Source organism: Cyprinodon tularosa, unplaced genomic scaffold, assembly GCF_016077235.1.
Source record: "Cyprinodon tularosa strain WSP-4 unplaced genomic scaffold, ASM1607723v1 ctg76, whole genome shotgun sequence".
Taxonomy (NCBI): domain Eukaryota; kingdom Metazoa; phylum Chordata; class Actinopteri; order Cyprinodontiformes; family Cyprinodontidae; genus Cyprinodon; species Cyprinodon tularosa.
Window position 1 is genome coordinate 1246689 of NW_024039518.1, and position 24807 is coordinate 1271495.

The window sequence follows — 24807 nt, forward strand, 5'->3', positions numbered from 1 at the left end:
AAACAAATTATTTTCTCCTAATTTATGCAGTAATAATAATAATAATAATAATAATAATAATAATAATAATAATAATAATAATAATAATAATAATGATTAAGTGATAAAATAATACTAATAAAAAGTAATAATAAAGTGATATAATAATACTAATAATAACAATAATAATAATTGTTATTATTATTATTATTATTATTATTAGTAGTAGTAGTAGTAGTATTAATATTATTATTATTGTTATTATTATTATTATTATTATTATACATACACATTTTCTAATTAATAGTATTCTGTCCAGCAATCCTTACAGCAAGCATTACCGCAGGGTTATACATGGCTAAAAAAAATAAGACATAAGCAAATATTACCTTCTGATGTCTAGATAAAAAAAACAAAAAAATTTTATCAGCAACTTCTGCTTTAAAACAAACTTGACACACAACTTTAGCCTGATACAAATGAGTTACATTAATTGTATGGTTATGTTTACATGTACATAGTAAGTCTAAACTTACTATGAAAAAACTACTAAGTTTTACTATGTAGTTCTCTTTATCTGTCAGAGCTTAGAGTGCATGGGCATCCAGCTGAAGGATGGTCAGTTCTTTGCGAGGTGTTCGGGGGAAAATGCTAAGGGAAGCAGTTTGCTGAGCGTAGTTTCCTTGTAAGTTCCATCTGGCTTGGTTAAATATACAGTCCAATCTGATCCAAACTGTGGGGAAAAAAACAACAAAAAACAAAAGACAGACAGAGTTAGGGGTTATCAACTCCATAACAATATTGATAAGGAGCTATAAGGGACTATTCGTAGTCAGAAATCGTCTTCCATCCTGCTGACATGGATATATTTATCTGCTTTTTCTTCTTTGTGAGAAGCCATATTGTGAAGACCTGACTCAAATTGTATAACTATTATTAGAATAGATAGACGTTTAGTTTAGTGCATTTTTTTTGGTTTTGCTTTTCTAGACTTACGCCTGTACTTGCTTACCTTATGCCGTGTGCGTAACTTGCGTAAAAAGTGACGTAACTTACGTAGAAAATGTTACGTAGGTCGTGCTGCGCAGCGCTAGGCTGTGGTGCTGCCTGGAAGTGTTGAAAGAACCGTTAAGCGAGCTGCCAAATGGTGCCATGGAATTGGAACACACAGAACCGGTTCTGAACAGGGACCGGTTTTCGATATCCATCCCTACTCCTACAAGAATATTTTTAAACAGTAGGATTTATATTTCTGCTTCAGTAATAAACATTGGCATTTTTCACACCTCTGCATACTAGTGATGGCAGGAAAATTATAACAGACAAAAAGACAAGGAAGAAACTCAAATGAATGTACATTCACCTACTCTGTGTAAATGTCGTCATTACTATATCTGTGTCTTAAATTAATCCACAGTGTTTATTTTGCTACAGCAGTAATACAGCCCATGCTTTTATTGTGAAAGGCTGAGAGCAGGAAAGCGACGTGAATAGAATGTCACTGGGTGTACAGCAGTGGCACGAACACTGGCAGGCAGAGAGATGCTGTGTTCTAAAGTTAAAACGGGAAAAGGCATATTGTCACAGAATAATCTTGATTTGCAAAGGATCCTTAGCACCTGGTTGATGAGGGAACAAGGTTTGTATCAGTGTTTGTTTTTAGAATGCATATTTAGTCATATTTCACTGAGCTTACAGTGCAAAGTTATATTTGTTGTAGTTACGTTTTTTGTCCACCAGACGGTGCTAATGGTCTCTGTTAAGTTTGCCATGCTTATTCAGCAATACAAATGTTTGTGAATAGTAACATTATATACTAAGCGAAGTCACAGATGGCTACATTGTAATGCATTTTCTTTTATTTCATGGTACAAGGCATTATAAAATTGTATACTAAAGGGTTTAATAAATATACATGGAAAATATGGTGATAGCACTACATTTAAGGATTATCCAGATTAAAAAGGGTCGTAATAATTGAAGGTTAAAAATGATTCATGGTAAATTGATGATGTAAAAAAGGGTAAAAGTCAACACACTGTCTGAGTTATTAATGTGGATTTTATTTGTGTGTTTTGTAGCTCTTACGGTGTGTTGACAAGCAAGGCAAATAAATAAAATGGAATTGTGAACCATCAGTTTGAGAGAGCATCTTTTCAAGCGGGACGCTACACTCTGACCTGATGCTCTCCCAGTGAACTACTCAGATCCCGCCCATCCATTCCAACAAGACTGTCTCCACTGGAAAATTCCACAAAACAAGCAACTTTCAAGCTATCTCAGCAGATTGACTGCAAATTCAAGCCAGCAAATGAAGAAACAACTCTCCGATGGCAGCCTGTAAATCACATTAAGGGAGAGAAAAGTAACTGAAAGCAGCAAAACACACAGAGTCAAGCTAGAGGGAAAAAGAAGAAAAACTGTAAAATGGACTTAATAAAATGTCAAGTTTTGTGTGTGCCTCTTTGCCTGCTGGTTTCCAGCGAAACGTTGGCTTTGTTGTGGCCTTAAAGAGGACTGAAAGGCAAAAGTAGACGCTTGCTGAAAGGCGACAGGGTGCTGCAGCGAGAGCAGCTCCTGCTGGCCAAAAAGCTTACAGCACCTGGTATTCCCAGGCGGTCTCCCATCCAAGTACTAACCAGGCCCGACCCTGCTTAGCTTCCGAGATCAGACGAGATCGGGCGTGTTCAGGGTGGTATGGCCGTAAGCCACTTGAAGTCAGTCAGCCAGCCTACTTGTACAGCTGGCTGTTTCCACCTGCTGCTTTGGTTCACATCTCTTGATTGTGGAGATGGACTTGTGCTGTGGGACAAAAACTGAGCCGTTCTTGCCTAAACTGAGTGCCTGAGATTTTGTTGGTGCATATGCACTCATCCCCACACGCTTGCACAGGTGTCAAGTAACAAAGTACAAATACTTTTTTTTTACCTTACTTAAGTAGAATGTTGGGCTATTACAGGAGTCATTTTTATTTAGACCACTTTTCACTTGTACTCTTGAAATTTTTTTCCTATTATCTACTTTCTACTCCTTACATTCTAAAAGTAGACTCCTTAGTTTTGTTTAATTCAAGCTCATCTTTGTTATGGCCTGTTATTTGACGCCATTTTTTTGTTTTGCTTTGCTTTTCTAGACTTACGCCTGTACTTGCTTACCTTATGCCGTGTGCGTAACTTGCGCAAAAAGTGACGTAACTTACGTAGAAAATGTTACGTAGGTCGTGCTGCGCAGCGCTAGGCTGTGGTGCTGCCTGGAAGTGTTGAAAGAACCGTTAAGCGAGCTGCCAAACGGTGCCATGGAATTGGAACACACAGAACCGGTTCTGAACAGGGACCGGTTTTCGATATCCATCCCTACTCCTACAAGAATATTTTTAAACAGTAGGATTTATATTTCTGCTTCAGTAATAAACATTGGCATTTTTCACACCTCTGCATACTAGTGATGGCAGGAAAATTATAACAGACAAAAAGACAAGGAAGAAACTCAAATGAATGTACATTCAGCTACTCTATGTAAATGTCGTCATTACTATATCTGTGTCTTAAATTAATCCACAGTGTTTATTTTGCTACAGCAGTAATACAGCCCATGCTTTTATTGTGAAAGGCTGAGAGCAGGAAAGCGACGTGAATAGAATGTCACTGGGTGTACAGCAGTGGCACGAACACTGGCAGGCAGAGAGATGCTGTGTTCTAAAGTTAAAACGGGAAAAGGCATATTGTCACAGAATAATCTTGATTTGCAAAGGATCCTTAGCACCTGGTTGATGAGGGAACAAGGTTTGTATCAGTGTTTGTTTTTAGAATGCATATTTAGTCATATTTCACTGAGCTTACTGTACAGTGCAAAGTTATATTTGTTGTAGTTACGTTTTTGTCCACCAGACGGTGCTAATGGTCTCTGTTAAGTTTGCCATGCTTATTCAGCAATACAAATGTTTGTGAATAGTAACATTATATACTAAGCGAAGTCACAGATGGCTACATTGTAATGCATTTTCTTTTATTTCATGGTACAAGGCATTATAAAATTGTATACTAAAGGGTTTAATAAATATACATGGAAAATATGGTGATAGCACTACATTTAAGGATTATCCAGATTAAAAAGGGTCGTAATAATTGAAGGTTAAAAATGATTCATGGTAAATTGATGATGTAAAAAAGGGTAAAAGTCAACACACTGTCTGAGTTATTAATGTGGATTTTATTTGTGTGTTTTGTAGCTCTTACGGTGTGTTGACAAGCAAGGCAAATAAATAAAATGGAATTGTGAACCATCAGTTTGAGAGAGCATCTTTTCAAGCGGGACGCTACACTCTGACCTGATGCTCTCCCAGTGAACTACTCAGATCCCGCCCATCCATTCCAACAAGACTGTCTCCACTGGAAAATTCCACAAAACAAGCAACTTTCAAGCTATCTCAGCAGATTGACTGCAAATTCAAGCCAGCAAATGAAGAAACAACTCTCCGATGGCAGCCTGTAAATCACATTAAGGGAGAGAAAAGTAACTGAAAGCAGCAAAACACACAGAGTCAAGCTAGAGGGAAAAAGAAGAAAAACTGTAAAATGGACTTAATAAAATGTCAAGTTTTGTGTGTGCCTCTTTGCCTGCTGGTTTCCAGCGAAACGTTGGCTTTGTTGTGGCCTTAAAGAGGACTGAAAGGCAAAAGTAGACGCTTGCTGAAAGGCGACAGGGTGCTGCAGCGAGAGCAGCTCCTGCTGGCCTAAAAGCTTACAGCACCTGGTATTCCCAGGCGACTGTTCTCCCAAGTAGCTATCCGCTGCTCAACAGACCAATGGTTGAGCAGCGTTCAGCGCTCAACAGACCAATCACTGAGCGAGGATCCTGCTCAACGGACCAATCAGCAGCCTCCTTCGCCGGGCCGTTCATTCATGCCAGAGATAAACTACTATGGAGGTAAGATGCTTTTCTCTTCTTCTTTCTTCCGTTTAATCTAGCGATATACCCTTACAGATCTAAAGTAATTAATTTATAATTCATTCTTTTTCTAAACCGGGCTTTTAAGTTTCACAAATATTTCCCGATTTTGACAAACAAGGCTTCTGTTAATATGAAGCGTTTTTCCTTCTTTTTTTTTTCTTTCTGCCGTCTCGATGAAGTCAAACAAACTTTCCATCATTTTCTGACATTTGTACCGAAGCTGTCATGAAGTATTAGTTCATAACATGACGGAGTATTTCTAAACGAGGGTAATACGTTGTGATCTTGCAATGTGGCGACACTCCCCCTCTCCAGTGATGGAGAACAGCTGCCCGACTGAACTATTAATATACAGTATGGGAAAAATGAAGAGAGCAGCCCTGGATTGGTTGTTTTAATGCCTGGTAGAATTAAAAGTACATTTTTCTGTACAAATATCATGATAACAACAGTAATAGCTCATAAGTTTTTAATTTAAAGACTGATATCTGCCATTACAATATATAACCATCATTCTTCATGACAGCAGTGGTCTCTTCATTTCTTCCATGGCTTTATGTACTGCCTATATATTATGAAATATATCTTTGAAAATATACAACTAGGGAAAATATACTTTAAAATAAATTACATGGTGCAAATATGACAAATGCAGATATTTGTTACATGTATTATGGCTTTGTATTTATGATATTAGCAATAAGTACATTCATTTTAATCCTTTTCAAAACCAACTATTTTTAAATTCATCATTTCATATTCATTATTATGGTAAATTTATGTATTAACTAGGATTTGTGTGTATTACATAATATTTTTATATTTAGAGTACTTGTAAATGAACTAATAAAGTAAAAAGTTACCAAGTATTAGTTCATAACATCTCAAATCGACTCCACATGCACAACCTGTTCACCGGTTGAATAGGAGTGTTCTTCCTGAAACTAGACGGCTACCAGCTGTGTGTGAGATGTTCCTGCCCCAAATCCTCTCATGATGGATTATTTACAAACTGAAAATCAGAATCAGAAATACTTTAATAATCCCAGAGGGAAATTACTTTGGTTACACGCTCCAGTTACAGTTTTATATATATATACACACATCCAACTACACAATATAATAAAGATAAAAAATAAGAATAGAAAGAGATCAAATATATACACATATAGCTCTTCTGTATATATATATATATATATATATATATATATATATATATATATATATATATATATATATATATATATATATATATATATGTATATATATATATATATATATATATATATATATATATATATATATATATATATATATATATATATATATATATATATATATATACATATATATATGTATGTATAATATATATATACACATATAGCTCTTCTGTATATATATATATATATATATATATATATATATATATATATATATATATATATATATATATATATACATATATATATGTATGTATGTATATCTATGCATATATAAAAACTAAATCCAAATAAAGTGAATATCCAACTAAAGTGATAAATCCAAGTAAAGTGATACGTGGCGTGCAAAAATAGTGCATAAATGTCATAAACCAACTGTAACTAACAGAGGACAGTTTAAGGTGAAAGATGAGCGACTATTGGTCTTCAGACTGCTGTGATATCTGTACAACATGTATGTTTCCTGTCCTGAAGCCTGTCTAGTTTCTTATAATGGATCGCTGCACATCTAAACACATGTGACAGTAGTTATTCTGCAAAGATATCCATATGACAATATTAAAACTATGAAGTTGAATCACCTGACTGCACCGCTCACCCGTGGAGATCTGTGTTTTATGTGTTGTGTAGTAAATGGCTGCCAGTCTTAAATCCTAATCTATATTTTCCGTGTTTTGTTCTAGGTTACGACGACAGCGATGGACAGGAAAATCCATGAATGCGATGTGTGCCACAAAAGGTTCACTGAGAAGTCGAACCTGACGCGGCACATGAAGCTTCACGGTCCGAAGGAGCACAACTGCAGCGTGTGTGGGAAGGTCTTCAGCACCAAGCCCCTGTTGTGCAGCCACATGAAGACCCACCAGTACCTCAGCATCCCTCTGTACAAGCAGGGCCAGGCACGGCTGCAGTGCAGCGATGCAGCCACGGCTGTGGCACAGGCATCAAGCAAGGTGGTGGACCGGACCTGGCTGGATCCCCAACAGGCAGAGGCAGCTGCAAAGAAGACCGGCGGGGAGCTGTGGAGAGGCCAGCTGGTCATCAGCTTCGGTAAATACGCCGGACAATCTTTCCGATGGCTGCTGGAGAACGATGTTGGCTGGGTTGTGTGGCTGCTGGCCGAGTATCGCCAGAAGGGTGAGAGGAGCGAGCAGCTGAAGTGGCAAAAGGAGCGCATGCTGGAGTATGTGCAAGACTTCCCTTCTGTCACCTGCCACCTGGACAGGAAGATGAAGGTATGCTCATGTTTTTAGTCCACACAGGTGTCGTTCATAGCTAAGTTGTGTGTGAGCATCTTGCACCATCTTACTGTAAGTATTTTCCCCAGAAAAACAGAGCAGCTCCTGCTGCCTCCACCTCCCAGCTCCAGCATGACCCTTACTACGCCAGTGATGCAGAGCTGTTGGCTGCTGCCGGTAATATTTCATGCTGATGTGAACATTAGACATGCTGTGTTATATCTTTGTGATATGCTGAATTTATTATCACATCACATTTCAAGCGATCTACTTAATGTCATGCCTTTTCTGTCTGTGTCTTGTGTTTTGCAGAAAGTCTTCTGGATGAGTCGGTCTCCACCCAGATCACCACCGTGGGAGAGCTGGCTCCATCCAGCAGCGGCGTCCCAACAGCTTCCCTCTGCCTCTGCCGGCATCCTGCTGGATCTCTGATGGGTAACTTTTTCTTTCTATAGTTTCTTCTTGTGCAAATGCTGCAAAGCTGCCTGTCTGACAATCAATCTCACACATCTGCTACTCAGCACCTGTGTCTTAATACCTTTCCTGTGATAATGCCCCTCTAGAAGTAGTGTAATCATTCTTCTATCTCCTATAAGGTGAGATCACATTGTACGATGTATTTCTAATATGAACTGTTTCATATGAAACACTTACTGTACTTACTATTCTCACCAAACTGTGATAACTGTGATTAAATTCAGTGTAAACAAATGCCATATGTTGCCACACCTCAGAAATTCCTGCCTCCCTCTCACCATCCCATAAATATTTTTCTAGATCCGCCCCTGTTAATGTCTAAATGTTTTATTTAAAGCACTTTTTATTACATCAGGTCATCATTTTTGCTTCCTTTTTACTATCAGCACTGACAGAGCATGTGAATATTCCACTTATCTAATCTAATCTATTGCAATTTATTTGTAATCATACATGTCTGAGTTTTTCCATATTGTATAAATTTAGCTCAGAAATCTGCAGAATCAGGAGAAGTGACCGTGCTGTCCACTGTGTCTTCCAGGAGACCGCCTCTGTCATCGAGTCCATCCTCGCTGACTTCAAGGGGCCAGCAGGTCTCGACATAGACAGCATCCCCCTCTTCAAGTCTGCAGAGGCTGTGGATTCGCACTGGGCGACAGCGAGCAAACATCTTGGATGCATGCAGGTGGTTTGGTGTCTAATATTCATCATGTGTCCAGACCAACATGCTGACCACGCCAGGCTAAGAGCCATGCTATGTGTTTTCCAGGATCCCCCTGGCATCCAGCTGTGTGTGGCTGTGAAGACGGTGGTGCTGAATGGCGTGCAGCTGAACAAGTACAGGTGCCGGCGTGGCAGCAACTGTCTGGAGGGGCTGCATGCACACCTGTACAACGCCATCCCCTCCAAGAGATGCGGGATCATGCCATTCCAAGTGAGTTTAAAAAAGGAAACAAGCAAATGTTCAGTGTTTTTAAAACCATTTATCACATGCAGCAAACATGTTTGTGTTTCAGGTGTACCTCATTGCATTTGCCGTGCAGTGGAACACCAGCATGGAGGCCCTCCGGGTTGCTGGTAGTCAGGGGCGGCAGACGACTTGCATGGACCCCCGGCAGATCCAACGCATGAACCAGCAGGCTGAGGTTCTCTTTGGCAAGGAGCACGTGCCGGAGCCCAACTTTGCTGCTCCCCTTCCATACCCTGAGCAGTACCAGGACCCAGAGGAGGAGGAGCTGCTTGGGGTGGAGTACGCCCTGTGCCAGTCCACTGCCTTCACTGCAAGGCAGTACTACGCCCAGAAAGGTAAGGCATATTTAATCACACACACACACACACACAAGGAAGCAATCTCACCTCTCCTAACTGCTTCGGCACGTGGGACTCATCATCACAGTAATGCTATGTTTGCAGCGGAAGACGAGCAGTCCCATCAGGAGGAGGAAGAGGACTCTGCAGCAGCTAATGAGAGGATGGAGGAGCTGCTAGATGAGGGTGTGGCCTTGGAGGAGGAGGACCCCATAGATGGCGTACTGTCCTCACCCAGGCAGTGGAGGTGAAGGAGGAGGACAGCCCAGCTCTGCAGGACGTGCTCATGAGCCAGCGGCATCTGCACCTTCCTGGCATCGTGGAGGTGGAGGCCCTGGCCGTGCTGCTGCTGGAGCTGACGGATGACAGCGACCACCACCACCTCATGCCGGTCGCCCTCTGGCAGAAGAATGTCACCGCCGCTGGCTCTCTCCACGAGCATGGAGTCCAGGTGGGGCTACACCCTCTTTGGCCGATGCCTGGGGCCAGACACCCCCGAGAACTCCGCCGCTCAAAAGACAAAGTTTGGCTGGATGAGGCACCCGCAGGCTGCACAGGTGACAGAGGACAGCCGTCTGCTCTACCTGCTCATTAAGATGCTCCGTCTGATAGACTAAAAATATTGACTCTTTGTTGTTTTACAACTTTGTTTTCATTATAATTGCAATATGTAAATATTTTTTTATTTATTTTACTCTATATTTAATATTTCTTAGATGTTTTTAGCTATGTATTTATAATTTGTCATATAAGTATCCCATCCATTTTTTCTACACTCTATGTTATTGGATATTCATAAATGTTTTTTAGCTTCTTATTTATAATATTTAACTACATGTAAATTGTTTTTCATTTGTTTTCCTCTTTATTATTTAAGTTTTTTAGATGTCTATTAACTTAGTATTTATATTTGCTAGATGTAAATTGTTTGTCATTTAGATGAACACATTTGCCATATTTGTCTAAAGTTTTTTCCCTCAATATTTTTACATATTTATTATATTTATAGCTTTGTATTTATAATATTTTGCATATGTAATATCTCATTGTAATGTCTTAGTCTATATATTATTAGATATTTATTAGATGTTTTATATGTTTGTATTTAAATAATTAGCTATGTGTAAATAATTTATGTATATTGTTCTATCCGTATATTAATAAATATTTGTTCAATGTTTTGTATTTGTATTTTTTATGCAAGTTGTATAATATTTTCCAAGCAAACAGTTTTTTGTAGTCTTCAGATTTTCTAAGTTTTATATATATTAAATTCTATATGAATATTTATAGTAAATAAATATTGTAACAGATGTATGTAACCTTTTCACATTGATATTTGCAATTAATAATAAAAATCTTTATGTTTTAAAGTGTCTCCTCTCAGTGAAATACATAAAAAAGTAATCAGAAAACAGTGTTGACCTAAGAAAAAAGGAGCAAGATTCTTTCAAATGAAAAAACTAACCAGCAGTGTTCCTCGACCTGGCCAGCAGGTGGCAGAGGAGTGAAATGATCAGATCCAGGTTTTTGCTCAACTCCAGGATCAAGAATAAGTACTTGGGGGGGTCATGAGCCCTTGGGGGGCGACTGTTCTCCCAAGTAGCTATCCGCTGCTCAACAGACCAATGGTTGAGCAGCGTTCAGCGCTCAACAGACCAATCACTGAGCGAGGATCCTGCTCAACGGACCAATCAGCAGCCTCCTTCGCCGGGCCGTTCATTCATGCCAGAGATAAACTACTATGGAGGTAAGATGCTTTTCTCTTCTTCTTTCTTCCGTTTAATCTAGCGATATACCCTTACAGATCTAAAGTAATTAATTTATAATTCATTCTTTTTCTAAACCGGGCTTTTAAGTTTCACAAATATTTCCCGATTTTGACAAACAAGGCTTCTGTTAATATGAAGCGTTTTTCCTTCTTTTTTTTTTTCTTTCTGCCGTCTCGATGAAGTCAAACAAACTTTCCATCATTTTCTGACATTTGTACCGAAGCTGTCATGAAGTATTAGTTCATAACATGACGGAGTATTTCTAAACGAGGGTAATACGTTGTGATCTTGCAATGTGGCGACACTCCCCCTCTCCAGTGATGGAGAACAGCTGCCCGACTGAACTATTAATATACAGTATGGGAAAAATGAAGAGAGCAGCCCTGGATTGGTTGTTTTAATGCCTGGTAGAATTAAAAGTACATTTTTCTGTACAAATATCATGATAACAACAGTAATAGCTCATAAGTTTTTAATTTAAAGACTGATATCTGCCATTACAATATATAACCATCATTCTTCATGACAGCAGTGGTCTCTTCATTTCTTCCATGGCTTTATGTACTGCCTATATATTATGAAATATATCTTTGAAAATATACAACTAGGGAAAATATACTTTAAAATAAATTACATGGTGCAAATATGACAAATGCAGATATTTGTTACATGTATTATGGCTTTGTATTTATGATATTAGCAATAAGTACATTCATTTTAATCCTTTTCAAAACCAACTATTTTTAAATTAATCATTTCATATTCATTATTATGGTAAATTTATGTATTAACTATGATTTGTGTGTATTGCATAATATTTTTATATTTAGAGTACTTGTAAATGAACTAATAAAGTAAAAAGTTACCAAGTATTAGTTCATAACATCTCAAATCGACTCCACATGCACAACCTGTTCACCGGTTGAATAGGAGTGTTCTTCCTGAAACTAGACGGCTACCAGCTGTGTGTGAGATGTTCCTGCCCCAAATCCTCTCATGATGGATTATTTACAAACTGAAAATCAGAATCAGAAATACTTTAATAATCCCAGAGGGAAATTACTTTGGTTACACGCTCCAGTTACAGTTTTATATATATATACACACATCCAACTACACAATATAATAAAGATAAAAAATAAGAATAGAAAGAGATCAAATATATACACATATAGCTCTTCTGTATATATATATATATATATATATATATATATATATATATATGTATATATATATATATATATATATATATATATATATATATATATATATACATATATATATGTATGTATAATATATATATACACATATAGCTCTTCTGTATATATATATATATATATATATATATATATATATATATATGTATATATATATATATATATATATATATATATATATATATACATATATATATGTATGTATAATATATATATACACATATAGCTCTTCTGTATATATATATATATATATATATATATATATATATATATATATATATATATATATATATATATATATATATATATATATATATATATATGTATATATATATATATATATATATATATATATATATATATATATATATATACATATATATATGTATGTATGTATATCTATGCATATATAAAAACTAAATCCAAATAAAGTGAATATCCAACTAAAGTGATAAATCCAAGTAAAGTGATACGTGGCGTGCAAAAATAGTGCATAAATGTCATAAACCAACTGTAACTAACAGAGGACAGTTTAAGGTGAAAGATGAGCGACTATTGGTCTTCAGACTGCTGTGATATCTGTACAACATGTATGTTTCCTGTCCTGAAGCCTGTCTAGTTTCTTATAATGGATCGCTGCACATCTAAACACATGTGACAGTGGTTATTCTGCAAAGATATCCATATGACAATATTAAAACTATGAAGTTGAATCACCTGACTGCACCGCTCACCCGTAGAGATCTGTGTGTGTGTGTGTTGTGTAGTAAATGGCTGCCAGTCTTAAATCCTAATCTATATTTTCCATGTTTTGTTCTAGGTTACGACGACAGCGATGGACAGGAAAATCCATGAATGCGATGTGTGCCACAAAAGGTTCACTGAGAAGTCGAACCTGACGCGGCACATGAAGCTTCACGGTCCGAAGGAGCACAACTGCAGCGTGTGTGGGAAGGTCTTCAGCACCAAGCCCCTGTTGTGCAGCCACATGAAGACCCACCAGTACCTCAGCATCCCTCTGTACAAGCAGGGCCAGGCACGGCTGCAGTGCAGCGATGCAGCCACGGCTGTGGCACAGGCATCAAGCAAGGTGGTGGACCGGACCTGGCTGGATCCCCAACAGGCAGAGGCAGCTGCAAAGAAGACCAGCGGGGAGCTGTGGAGAGGCCAGCTGGTCATCAGCTTCGGTTAATACGCCGGACAATCTTTCCGATGGCTGCTGGAGAACGATGTTGGCTGGGTTGTGTGGCTGCTGGCCGAGTATCGCCAGAAGGGTGAGAGGAGCGAGCAGCTGAAGTGGCAAAAGGAGCGCATGCTGGAGTATGTGCAAGACTTCCCTTCTGTCACCTGCCACCTGGACAGGAAGATGAAGGTATGCTCATGTTTTTAGTCCACACAGGTGTCGTTCATAGCTAAGTTGTGTGTGAGCATCGTGCACCATCTTACTCTAAGTATTTTCCCCATAAAAACATAGCAGCTCCATCTGCCTCCACCTCCCAGCTCCAGCATGACCCTTACTACGCCAGTGATGCAGAGCTGTTGGCTGCTGCCGGTAATATTTCATGCTGATGTGAACATGAGACATGCTGTGTTGTATCTTTGTGATATGCTGAATTTATTATCACATCACATTTCAAGCAATCTACTTAATGTCATGCCTTTTCTGTCTGTGTCTTGTGTTTTGCAGAAAGTCTCCTGGATGAGTCGGAGGTGTCGGTCTCCACCCAGCTCACCACCGTGGGAGAGCTGGCTCCATCCAGCAGCCAGCCGGCGGCGGCGTCCCAACAGCTTCCCTCTGCCTCTGCCGGCATCCTGCTGGATCTCTGATGGGTACGTTTTTCTTTCTATAGTTTCTTCTTGTGCAAATGCTGCAAAGCTGCCTCTCTGACAATCAATCTCACACATCTGCGACTCAGCACCTGTGTCTTAATACCTTTCCTGTGATAATGCCCCTCTAGAAGTAGTGTTATCATTCTTCTATCTCCTATTAAGTGAAATCTCATTGTACGATGTATTTCTAATATGAACTGTTTCACATGAAACACTTACTATACTTACTATTCTCACCAAACTGTGATAACTGTGATTAAATTCAGTGTAAACAAATGTCATATGTTGCCACACCTCAGAAATTCCTGCCTCCCTCTCACCATCCCATAAATATTTTTCTATTTTTCAGTCCCATCAGGAGGAGGAAGAGGACTCTGCAGCAGCTAATGAGAGGATGGAGGAGGAGGAGCTGCTGGATGAGGGTGTGGCCATGGAGGAGGAGGACCCCATAGACGGCGTCTGCAAGCAGCACGCCGTCCTCACCCAGGCAGTGGAGGTGAAGGAGGAGGACAGCCCAGCTCTGCAGGACGTGCTCATGAGCCAGCGGCATCTGCACCTTCCTGGCATCGTGGAGGTGGAGGCCCTGGCCGTGCTGCTGCTGGAGCTGACGGATGACAGCGACCACCACCACCTCGTGCCGGTCGCCCTCCGGCAGAAGATTGTCACCGCTGGCTCTCTCCACGAGCATGACAAGACTGCCACCAACTTTGTGAAGAAGTACGAGTCCAGGTGGGGCTACACCCTCTTTGGCCGATGCCTGGGGCCGGAGACCCCCGAGAACTCCGCCGCTCAAAAGACAAAGTTTGGCTGGATGAGGCACCCGCAGGCTGCACAGGTGACAGGACAGCCGTCTGCTCTACCTGCTCGTTAAGATGCTCCATCTGATAGACTAAAATATTGACTCTTTGTTGTTTTACAGCTTTGTTTTCATTATAATTGCAATATGTAAATAATTTTTTATTTATTTTACTCTATATTTAATATTTCTTAGATGTTTTTAGCTATGTATTTATAATTTGTCATATAAGTATCCTATCCATTTTTTCTACAAATGTTTTATAGCTTCTTATTTATAATATTTAACTACATGTAAATTATTTTTCATTTGTTTTCCTCTTTATTATTTAAGTTTTTTAGATGTCTAATAACTTAGTATTTATATTTGCTAGATGTAAATTGTTTGTCATTTAGATGAACACATTTGTCATATTTGTCTAAAGTTTTTTCCCTCAATATTTTTATTTATTATATTTATAGCTTTGTATTTATAATATTTTGCATATGTAATATCTCATTGTAATGTTTTAGTCTACATATTATTAGATATTTATTAGATGTTTCATATGTTTGTATTTAAATAATTTGCTATGTGTAAATAATTTATGTATATTGTTCTATCCGTATATTAATAAATATTTGTTCAATGTTTCAATGTTTTGTATTTGTATTTTTTATGCAAGTTGTATAATATTTTCCAAGCAAACAGTTTTTTTTTAGTCTTCAGATTATCTAAGTTTTATATATATTAAATTCTATATGAATATTTATAGTAAATAAATAATGTAACAGATGTATGTAACCTTTTCACATTGATATTTGCAATTAATAATACAAATCTTTATGTTTTAAAGTGTCTCCTCTTAGTGAAATACATAAAGAAGTAATCAGAAAACAGTGTTGACCTAAGAAAAAAGGAGCAAAATTCTTTCAAATGAAAAAGCACTGTTCCTCGACCTGGCCAGCAGGTGGCAGAGGTGTGAAATGATCAGACCCAGGTTTTTGCTCAACTCCAGGATCAAGAATAAGTACTTGGGGGGGTCATGAGCCAGAGCCAATCCCAGGCGGTCTTCCATCCAAGTACTAACCAGGCCCGACCCTGCTTAGCTTCCGAGATCAGACGAGATCGGGCGTGTTCAGGGTGGTATGGCCGTAAGCCACTTGAAGTCAGTCAGCCAGCCTACTTGTACAGCTGGCTGTTTCCACCTGCTGCTTTGGTTCACATCTCTTGATTGTGGAGATGGACTTGTGCTGTGGGACAAAAACTGAGCCGTTCTTGCCTAAACTGAGTGCCTGAGATTTTGTAGTCATGTGTGAAGGACCGCTGGCTCTGATGGCAACGTTTTACTTTGGAATCGGTTTTGTAAGGATTAGACTTTGGGTTTTTTACCATTTTACCGAGAGCCTGTTTGTTTACACTTCCCCACCAGCTTTTACTATGTCATAGTCGGTTGCGCTCATTGGTCAGGGCGTTGGCCAATAGGCATAGATATGGTTTGAAAAACAATGGGTTGGTATCAACAACAATCTTCCGATGTCTCATTCATTGGGGCCAGACTAAATTACACATTTAATCTCACATTTAGTCTGGTTTATCAGGCTAACTGTTACCATTAGTTATAAAAGTAAGAAATTTTTAAGTATAAGGAAGTTATCATGCAGAATTGTAGAAAAAATGTTTCTTAAATAGGGTAGTACCCAGTATAAGGTTTAAAGCATCTGTCCTTAACATTTCCCCTGCATTACTTTTATACTTTAAGTAGTTTAGAAATGGAACTTTTACACATTTACAACTCTGAATTTGAGAGGACCACAACTTGAGTCCTAAAAGAGTATTTTTAAACAGTAGGATTTATATTTCTGCTTGAGTAATAAACATTGGCACTTCTCCAGACAGATATTATCACAGTTTAATGTCGTAGCTTATTAATACTACAGTAAATTGTTTATTCAGATTTTTTCTGATTTTTTCCTGTCAAGCTATACGAAACAGCAGTATAATTTGTCTGGTTTACACAGCTTACAAAAATCTTACTAATAATGAAAAAATCTTTGTTCTTAGGCTGACTTTCCAACCTGTTTTACTTCTAAATCATAAAAAAAAGAAAAGGAAGTAAACAAAAAGAAGTCAACTGGATGATTCCCTTGATGATCTCACCTCCATGAGAACCTGTCTGCATGCTCCACATGGCCCAACGAAACGGTCTTTAATATCACTACGTGAAAAGACAACAGAATAAATTATGATATTGTTCAAATAATTGTCTGTATGAAGCTCAGTGTCCTACCATGTCACAGCGATGGCGGTAAACTGTCTGTGTCCCTCGGCTACAGCTCTCTGGATGGCTGTCCTCTCTGCGCACACAGTCAGACCATAGGAGGCATTTTCCACATTACAGCCTAGAAGAAACATGCAGACTGTTTTCTAAAGTATTATGTGGTTTACTTGGTACTGATCTAAAAGATTTATGTCTCATACCTGATACACTGATACATCATTTAAATGGGCTGTCAAAAAGCAGAAGTTTACATAAACCAAATAAAAGACCAATAAGCTTTTTTTTTATATCAGTGCCATACAATCTTTATTTCTCTTTCCTGTTTTAGGTCCTTTTAGGAAATATATATATGTATATACTGTATATATATATATATATATACAGTATGTATACATATATATACTGTATATATATATATATATATATATATATATATATATATATATATATATATATATATATATATATATATATATATATATATATATATATATATATTGTAAGTCTTAAATTTCTAAATTATTCATATATTCTAATTGCCACAATATTAAGATCAGTTTTTAGACACTGCTGAATTAGTTTGCAAACATTTTCATCAATTTGACTTAAACAACTTTTATTGTCATTTTGCATACAGAGTGTATGTGAAACGACATTTCGTTCAGCACAGCTTTTCATACAGCAAATGAACATTTCCATTTTATAAGGTGCAACAGTGATCAAATATAAACAGTGTGGGAGAAAAACCATGGTGCAAAGACGCATTGGTGTGGAAGTTCAGAGCAATAAATATATATATGGTGCAAATATGTAGTGATTTGGTTTGGTGTTATCAGTGTGATGCAGAGTCTGTGACATGATTTACAGGTGCTGGTCATAAAATTAGAATATCATGAAAAAGTAGATTGATTTCAGTAATTCCATTTAAAAAGTGAAACTTGTATATTATATTCATACATTACATACAAACTCATATATTTCAGATGTTTATTTTGTTTAATTTTGATGATTACAAATGACAACAAATGAAAATCTCAAATTCATCATATCAGAAAATTAGAATATTGTGAAAAGGTTCAAAATTGATGGCCCCTGGTGCCACACTCTAATCAGCTAATTAACTCAAATCACCTGCAAAAGCCTTTAAATGGTCTTTCAGTCTAGTTCTATAGGCTACACAATCATGGGGAAGACTGCTGACTTGACAGTTGTCCAAAAGACGACCATCGACACCTTGCACAAGGAGGGCAAGACACAAAAGGTCATCGCTAAAGAGGCTGGCTGTTCACAGAGCTCAGTGTCCAAGCACATTAATAGAGAGGCGAAGGGAAGGAAAAGATGTGGTCGAAAAAAGTGTACAAGCAAGAGAGATAACCGCACCCTGGAGAGGATTGTGAAACAAAACCCCTTCAAAAATGTGGGGGAGATTCACAAAGAGTGGACTGCAGCTGGAGTGAGTGCTTCAAGAACCACCACACACAGACGTATGAAAGACATGGGTTTCTGCTGTCGCATTCCTTGTGTCAAGCCACTCTTGAACCACAGACAGCGTCAGAAGCGTCTAAAGAGAAACAGGACTGGACTGCTGGTGAGTGGTCCAAAGTCATGTTCTCTGATGAAAGTAAATTTTGCATTTCCTTTGGAAATCAAGGTCCCAGAGTCTGGAGGAAAAGAAGAGAGGCACTTCATCCACGTTGCTTGAAGTCCAGTGTAAAGTTTCCACAGTCAGTGATGGTTTGGGGTGCCATGTCATCTGCTGGTGTTGGTCCATTGTGTTTTCTGAGGTCCAGGGTCAACGCAGCCACATACCAGGAAGTTTTAGAGCACTTCATACTTCCTGCAGCTGACCAACTTTTTGGAGATGCAGATTTCATTTTCCAACAGGACTTGGCACCTGCACACAGTGCCAAAGCTACCAGTACCTGGTTGAAGGACCATGGTATCCCTGTTCTTAATTGGCCAGCAAACTCTCCTGACCTTAACCCCATAGAAAATCTATGGGGTATTGTGAAGAAGAAGATGTAATACACCAGACCCAACAATTCAGAAGAGCTAAAAGCCACTATTAGAGCAACCTGGGCTATCATAACACCTGAGCAGTGCCACAGACTGATCGACTCCATGCCACGCCGCATTGCTGCAGTAATACAGGCCAAAGGAGGCCCAACTAAATACTGAGTGCTGTACATGCTCATACTTTTCATGTTCATACTTTTCAGTTGGCCAACATTTCTATAAATCCTTTGTTTTTATTGGTCTTCAGTAATATTCTAATTTTCTGATATGATGAATTTGAGATTTTCATTTGTTGTCATTTGTAATCATCAAAATTAAACAAAATAAACATCTGAAATATATGAGTTTGTATGTAATGTATGAATATAATATACAAGTTTCACTTTTTAAATGGAATTACTGAAATCAATCTACTTTTTCATGATATTCTAATTTTATGACCAGCACCTGTAGAGTTTTTCAACAGTTCAGCTGTCTGATGGCCAGGGCCGGCGATTGCTACAGGCGAGCTAGGCAATTGCCTAGGGCGACAAATGTGTTGGGGGCGCCCTCTAGCGTCGCCCTTAGGCTCACTTCACATTAATCATAGAGCGAATTAAACATTATGAAGCGTCCGTCAGTTTGACTTAACCTTACGTACATATAAATAGCAAAATATGAACAAATAAATATACCACCGTTTTTTGTTTTTTTTTTTTCACATTTAAGAGAAAATCGGAAAAAATTTTGATCACTTTTCAAGCGCCCTCCAACCCGGAAGTCGTGACGTCAATTACTGCAGCATATCCACCAATGTTTTGGAATGAAATTGTAAGCAAACGTACTTGCTTAACTTTGCTCGCGGTCGGGCCCGTCTTCATCATCCACTCAGAGTACCACTGGTAAGCGCGCACACAGACTTTGTAGCCTGTCCGGTCAGTTAAAAATAGTAATTGTGAAATCCGTCTTTTAATCAGCAGCATACAAGCTAGTTAGCTTGAAAAGTAAATAAAGTTTCAGACGTGCTGCGTGATGATGTGTTCAGATTGGCTCAGTAAAACGACAATTAGGTTATCATGATGCGTTCAAGTGTAACGTAAAGAAAACGGGAAATTTTGTTTTTGGCGAGAAACATGAGTAATACAGTTGTATATTGCTCTATATATAATTAAACTACTGATGCCAACATTTATTAAAAATTACATTTAATTTAAAATACAATTATTTTTTTGTTAAATATTTTCCTAATCACTAAAAACATGATGAAAAGTGACAGTAGACAATACATTAACCAACAATTGTGAAAATATATTCTAGTTAGTTTTATGTCATTTCGAAGTGGCCTATTACATTAGCCATGTTTATTGAAGGCTAGAAACGTTTTTGTTATGCTCACTTGTTAAGCAATAGAAGCAATACCAGTTCTGTTAAAAAATTTTGTTGCATCGTCTTTCCACCAAATAACAGAAAAGTATCGATAGTGGTATCGATAAAGACTCGGATCGATAAGGAGTATCGATAAAGGTATCGATATCAATAAATATTAACGATCCCCATCCCTAATGTTGACATCATTTTTTTCTCAGAATTATGTGCTATATTATTAGCTTGAGAATGGGTAGAAGATACTAATATAAATAAAATATTTTGTAGTGATTATCTGCATTGAGTATTCAAAAGGGATGTACAAATAATCATCAAAATATATGAAGTTATAGCTGTTCATCATAGAATATGTGAACAAAAAAAAACAACTTCAAACTTTTAATTTTGTAATGGTATTCATAAAAGCACTTTTGTTTGTAGAGGGTTAATCCTTTCTTTAATCACTAATCAATGTCAGAAATCAGGGTAAATATACCTGATATATTTTATTTAGAGGAAAATTTTGTTTATCTCATTTCTATTTATGTTCAAATGATTTAATTGAACTGGAACAGAAAATTTAATTTAATGTTTATCAATTACTTTTTTATGTAGTCCTTGGTTGAAGAATTTCTTAAATTTATTATTTTTTATTGTTATTTGGTAATTTCTGAAATTGATTTATTTAATATTTGTTTAATGTGTGTTAAATTTGTTAATTGTCTGAAATAAATTAATTCAATGATTCAATCCAGTTTTTTAGTTATACTTTACCTAAGTGTCCTTACAGATGGTTAAAAGTGTTTCTGCACAGTCCTAACTTTGAGTGTGTAATAAATTATTTAAAATAATAAAAAAGAAAAGGTAATGAAACCTATTCTGGTATTTGTCTATGCATCACTCCATGCTAAGTTACAGTTTTTTCTGAATGCTTAAACACAACCTTGATTCTTATAGCACAATTTCTAAAACTATTAATACTTATAGCAAATCCACTCACTGAGTTCACAAAACTAAAAGAACAAACACTGCTTTGCACTCAATTTGCAATTTTGTAACACACACTTTGCACAACTGTAGGCACAATAAACACAACTCAATGAAGCACTAAACAGATGCTGAAAACAGTACTGGTATTTCGCGTGGCAAAAGTGAGGGGCGCAAAACTCAATCTCGCCTAGGGCAACCAAAGGGCTAGAACCGGCCCTGCTGATGGCGGTGGGGAATCTGCTGGACCTGCATCGAATGCTGCATTGTCTCTTTCCAGAGGGCAACAGAGAGAACGGTCCATGGCGGGGGTGTGACATTTATCCCAGCTCTGCGGCGCTGTAGCCTCCACACCACACAGTGAGACAGCTGGTCAGAGCACTCTCTATGGTGCGTCTGTGGAAGGTGGTGAGGATGGGTGAAGGCAGGTGGGCTCCCCTCATTCCGTGCAGGAAATACTAGCGCATTTGTACCCTTTTGACCTGTGAGGTGGTGTTTACAGTTCAGGTGAGATTTTTTGTGATGTGCACTGCCAGGAATCTGGTGCTGCCGACCACCTCTACAACTAAGCTGTTGATGAGCCTTTGCCATTAAACTGTAAGATTTGGGTGAAACGTTTTGGGTTTCCTTCCACAGGTTTCTCTTAGAAGTTAGTGGTAACCATGGCCCTCTCCCCCCCGGACATAACTGGTACATCTGAGCCAGATATATAGGCCACCTTGCTCTAGCCAGGCTAGCCAGACTGATTCCTGCCCTTTCTAATGTTAAAAACTCTCTGGTCTTAACAGACCAGGCCAATTACAGCATTGGAGGCAGACCCATAATGTATCAGGATTATAACTGTGATATGTTTAATGATGCCCTTTATTATGTCCAAAAAGTGCATATCTTTAAAATTTACTAATGTAAGAGCTTTTATTTAAAAAAGAAATAGACATATTTGCTATCAGTGGCTATCTGATTGGTTCTAGACAGCTGCTAAATCTGTTAGTCTGCCTTTTGAAATTGAGTTCTAGCCGCTTCTTTACATATATATATATATTTATATATATTCTATCTTATTTTGCTATTTTGTTTTGTTTTGTTTTTTGTCTGCACCAACAACACCAAGTCAAATTCCTTGTAAGTGCAAACCTACTTGGCAATAAACTTGATTCTGATTCTGATCTGATTCTGATTTACAGACTGAAATGCTGCGTACATGACATGAGTCAGTCTGGTCAGTCAGGATAGCCTTGGTTGCTAATGCCATTTCAGTTCTGCCCCTAACTTGGTTTTGAGATCAGGGATTTGTGATGGTCTATGCAAACCATAATGTTTGTTATCCTTAAGGATCTTCAACTACTTAGACAGTATTCTTCAGGGTATTGTCCATTTAGAAGACGCCCTTGCCTCCACAGTAGAGCATAGCCCAGGGATACTGCCAACAGAGAATTAACTCATATTAAATTTTAAAACATCATTCTGTCCAAAGTCTTCTGTATTAAGTGCCAGACTCCTCAGCCTTAGATACAGTTTATTTAAATATTTTCCAACATTTCAAACATTGGCAGCTTGGTGGATCCAAATGTAGGTTAATTTTGATAAGGATCATGAATCATAAATTTGACAATTAGGATAATAAAGGCATTATGGACGTTGGTAGAAGGTATGGGGTTCTTAATTATTGCCGAGGGAAGGCTTTACAAAAAAGTTAATGTTTAGTAATTAAGTAGGCCCACCAAACATTAGATTAAATTGCAAGATTACTATTACAGAATAGAATAGAATAGAATAGAATAGAAAAAAACTTTATTGTCTACCATACACAATGATGACAGAAATTGGCTTTTGGCTTGCGCACACACAACAATGTAAAAATACAATTAATTAAATTAAATTATAAAAGAGTTCATTGCAGACATAGTAGCAGTAGCAGATTCACTTCATCAGGGGAAGCAGAAGAGACTGTGAAATTTACAACTTGCTCAGCTCCTTGATGGCAGAGGGCACAAAAGAATTTCTGTACCCATTTTTCTTGGCACAATGAAGGGTGTATCTCTGCCGTGATGGAGGGAGGTCAAAGTGACAGGAAAGTGTAATCTTATGACTGACCCGATGCAATGCTTTACTGTAATGCTGAGACAAATTGATGTGTTGTTGGCCTGTAATCTTACTGCTCGGTTTAACAAGTCCGCCAAGTTTAGCTTTGTTTTGGGCAGTTAAATGACCAAACCAGGAAAAAATATTAAATATCAGTACACTCTCAATTAATTATCTGAGTAATTTAGGTCTGTTTATCAAATTAATTAATTTTCTGTTATTTGATTTAATTTCTTATAATTACATCTGCCTAGTTAACATTTTCAATTTTCTGACCAAGCCTCCTGTTGGTTTCTTACCTGTGATTATAGAACCATCTGCTGTTAAAATGGCAGCACCCACAGGGAAGCGGCTGTAAGGACAGTAGGCCATATCCCGGGCCTGCAGGCACTTTGAAACCAGTTCTGTTACTCTATCTGAATAGAAATACTGCATTAACCTTTACTGAAACTACTGGACTCATTGTGAGCCACGTGGGTTATAAGAACATTCAGGAAGCTTGTTAGAGAACTAAAGATGGACTTGCCTGTCATGGTAGCAGAGTTCTCTCCCACTTTGTTAGACTGACTGTTCTGGGCAGAATTTCAGTCTAAAGCTGAACTATCACGTGGTGAACAAATGCACAGTAGCCCTGTTAATGTTTTAAAGAGCTTTTGTTTGTTTTTTTACTTACTGATTGACAGGAGAGAGTTGAGCTGGTTTTCATGATAACATCTCAACTGTTTACCTTCTGCCTGATTGGCTGATTAGCGGTGATGTCATCCACCTGTTTTTCATAGGATCAAACAGAGATTGAGGTCTGTCAAAGTTTACTTTGAACTGAGGGATCAAAAAATATATATATTTCTTAAATCTATTTTTAATTAAATACCTATGGTAAAAGAAAAAACACTACAGCACATTAACAAAAGCCACAATTCGTTGGGATAATTTTAGGATTTACTCCACTGGATCTGAAAAAATTAAAAAACACGAAAAAAAAACTTTATTTTATTTTACATATATCAATCATCTCTCCATTGTAATTCAACACAACAAGATATACAAAGAAAAAAAGAAAAATGTAAGTACAGAGCTAAAATATATTATCTTCAAAAGTTATTCTGACATGTATGAATGCATATTCTTAGTTAAAGATGGTGTAATAAACATGATTCCATTAAAGAACATGCTCATATAAATCCTAAAAGTGATAACATTCTGTTATCTTCTGTGCAGTACTTACACTTTGAATGAATAATTTTTACTTCACATATCCTGATAAAATTATGTTATTGCACTATTTAAGATTTCACAATAAATGTCCTGAATAGCAAATAGCAAAAATGTTC

At 37.6% G+C, this 24807-nt stretch overlaps 2 protein-coding genes, 1 non-coding gene and 1 pseudogene across 3 annotated transcripts; 1 reads left to right on the top strand and 3 right to left on the bottom strand.

Moving 5' to 3' along the window:
* Nucleotides 1–456: 456 nt before the first annotated feature.
* Nucleotides 457–24127, bottom strand: zgc:103586. Its single transcript, XM_038270272.1, has 5 exons — nt 24003–24127; nt 23776–23892; nt 17057–17168; nt 16927–16984; nt 457–712 (listed from the first exon to the last, which is right to left on the bottom strand). Exons 1-5 carry the CDS (start codon nt 24007–24009, stop codon nt 599–601), a joined length of 408 nt encoding a protein of 135 aa, XP_038126200.1. The 5' UTR covers nt 24010–24127; the 3' UTR covers nt 457–598.
* On the bottom strand, nt 2570–2688 carry LOC119773438. Its single transcript, XR_005279386.1, has one exon. It is a non-coding gene; the product is annotated as a 5S ribosomal RNA (ribosomal RNA).
* LOC119773315 lies at nt 7767–10273 on the top strand. The gene is made up of 5 exons (XM_038270269.1): nt 7767–7822; nt 8406–8549; nt 8634–8798; nt 8881–9169; nt 9278–10273. Exons 2-5 carry the CDS (start codon nt 8544–8546, stop codon nt 9421–9423), a joined length of 606 nt encoding a protein of 201 aa, XP_038126197.1. The 5' UTR covers nt 7767–7822; nt 8406–8543; the 3' UTR covers nt 9424–10273.
* On the bottom strand, nt 15807–15926 carry LOC119773449 (annotated as a pseudogene).
* Nucleotides 24128–24807: the final 680 nt, after the last annotated feature.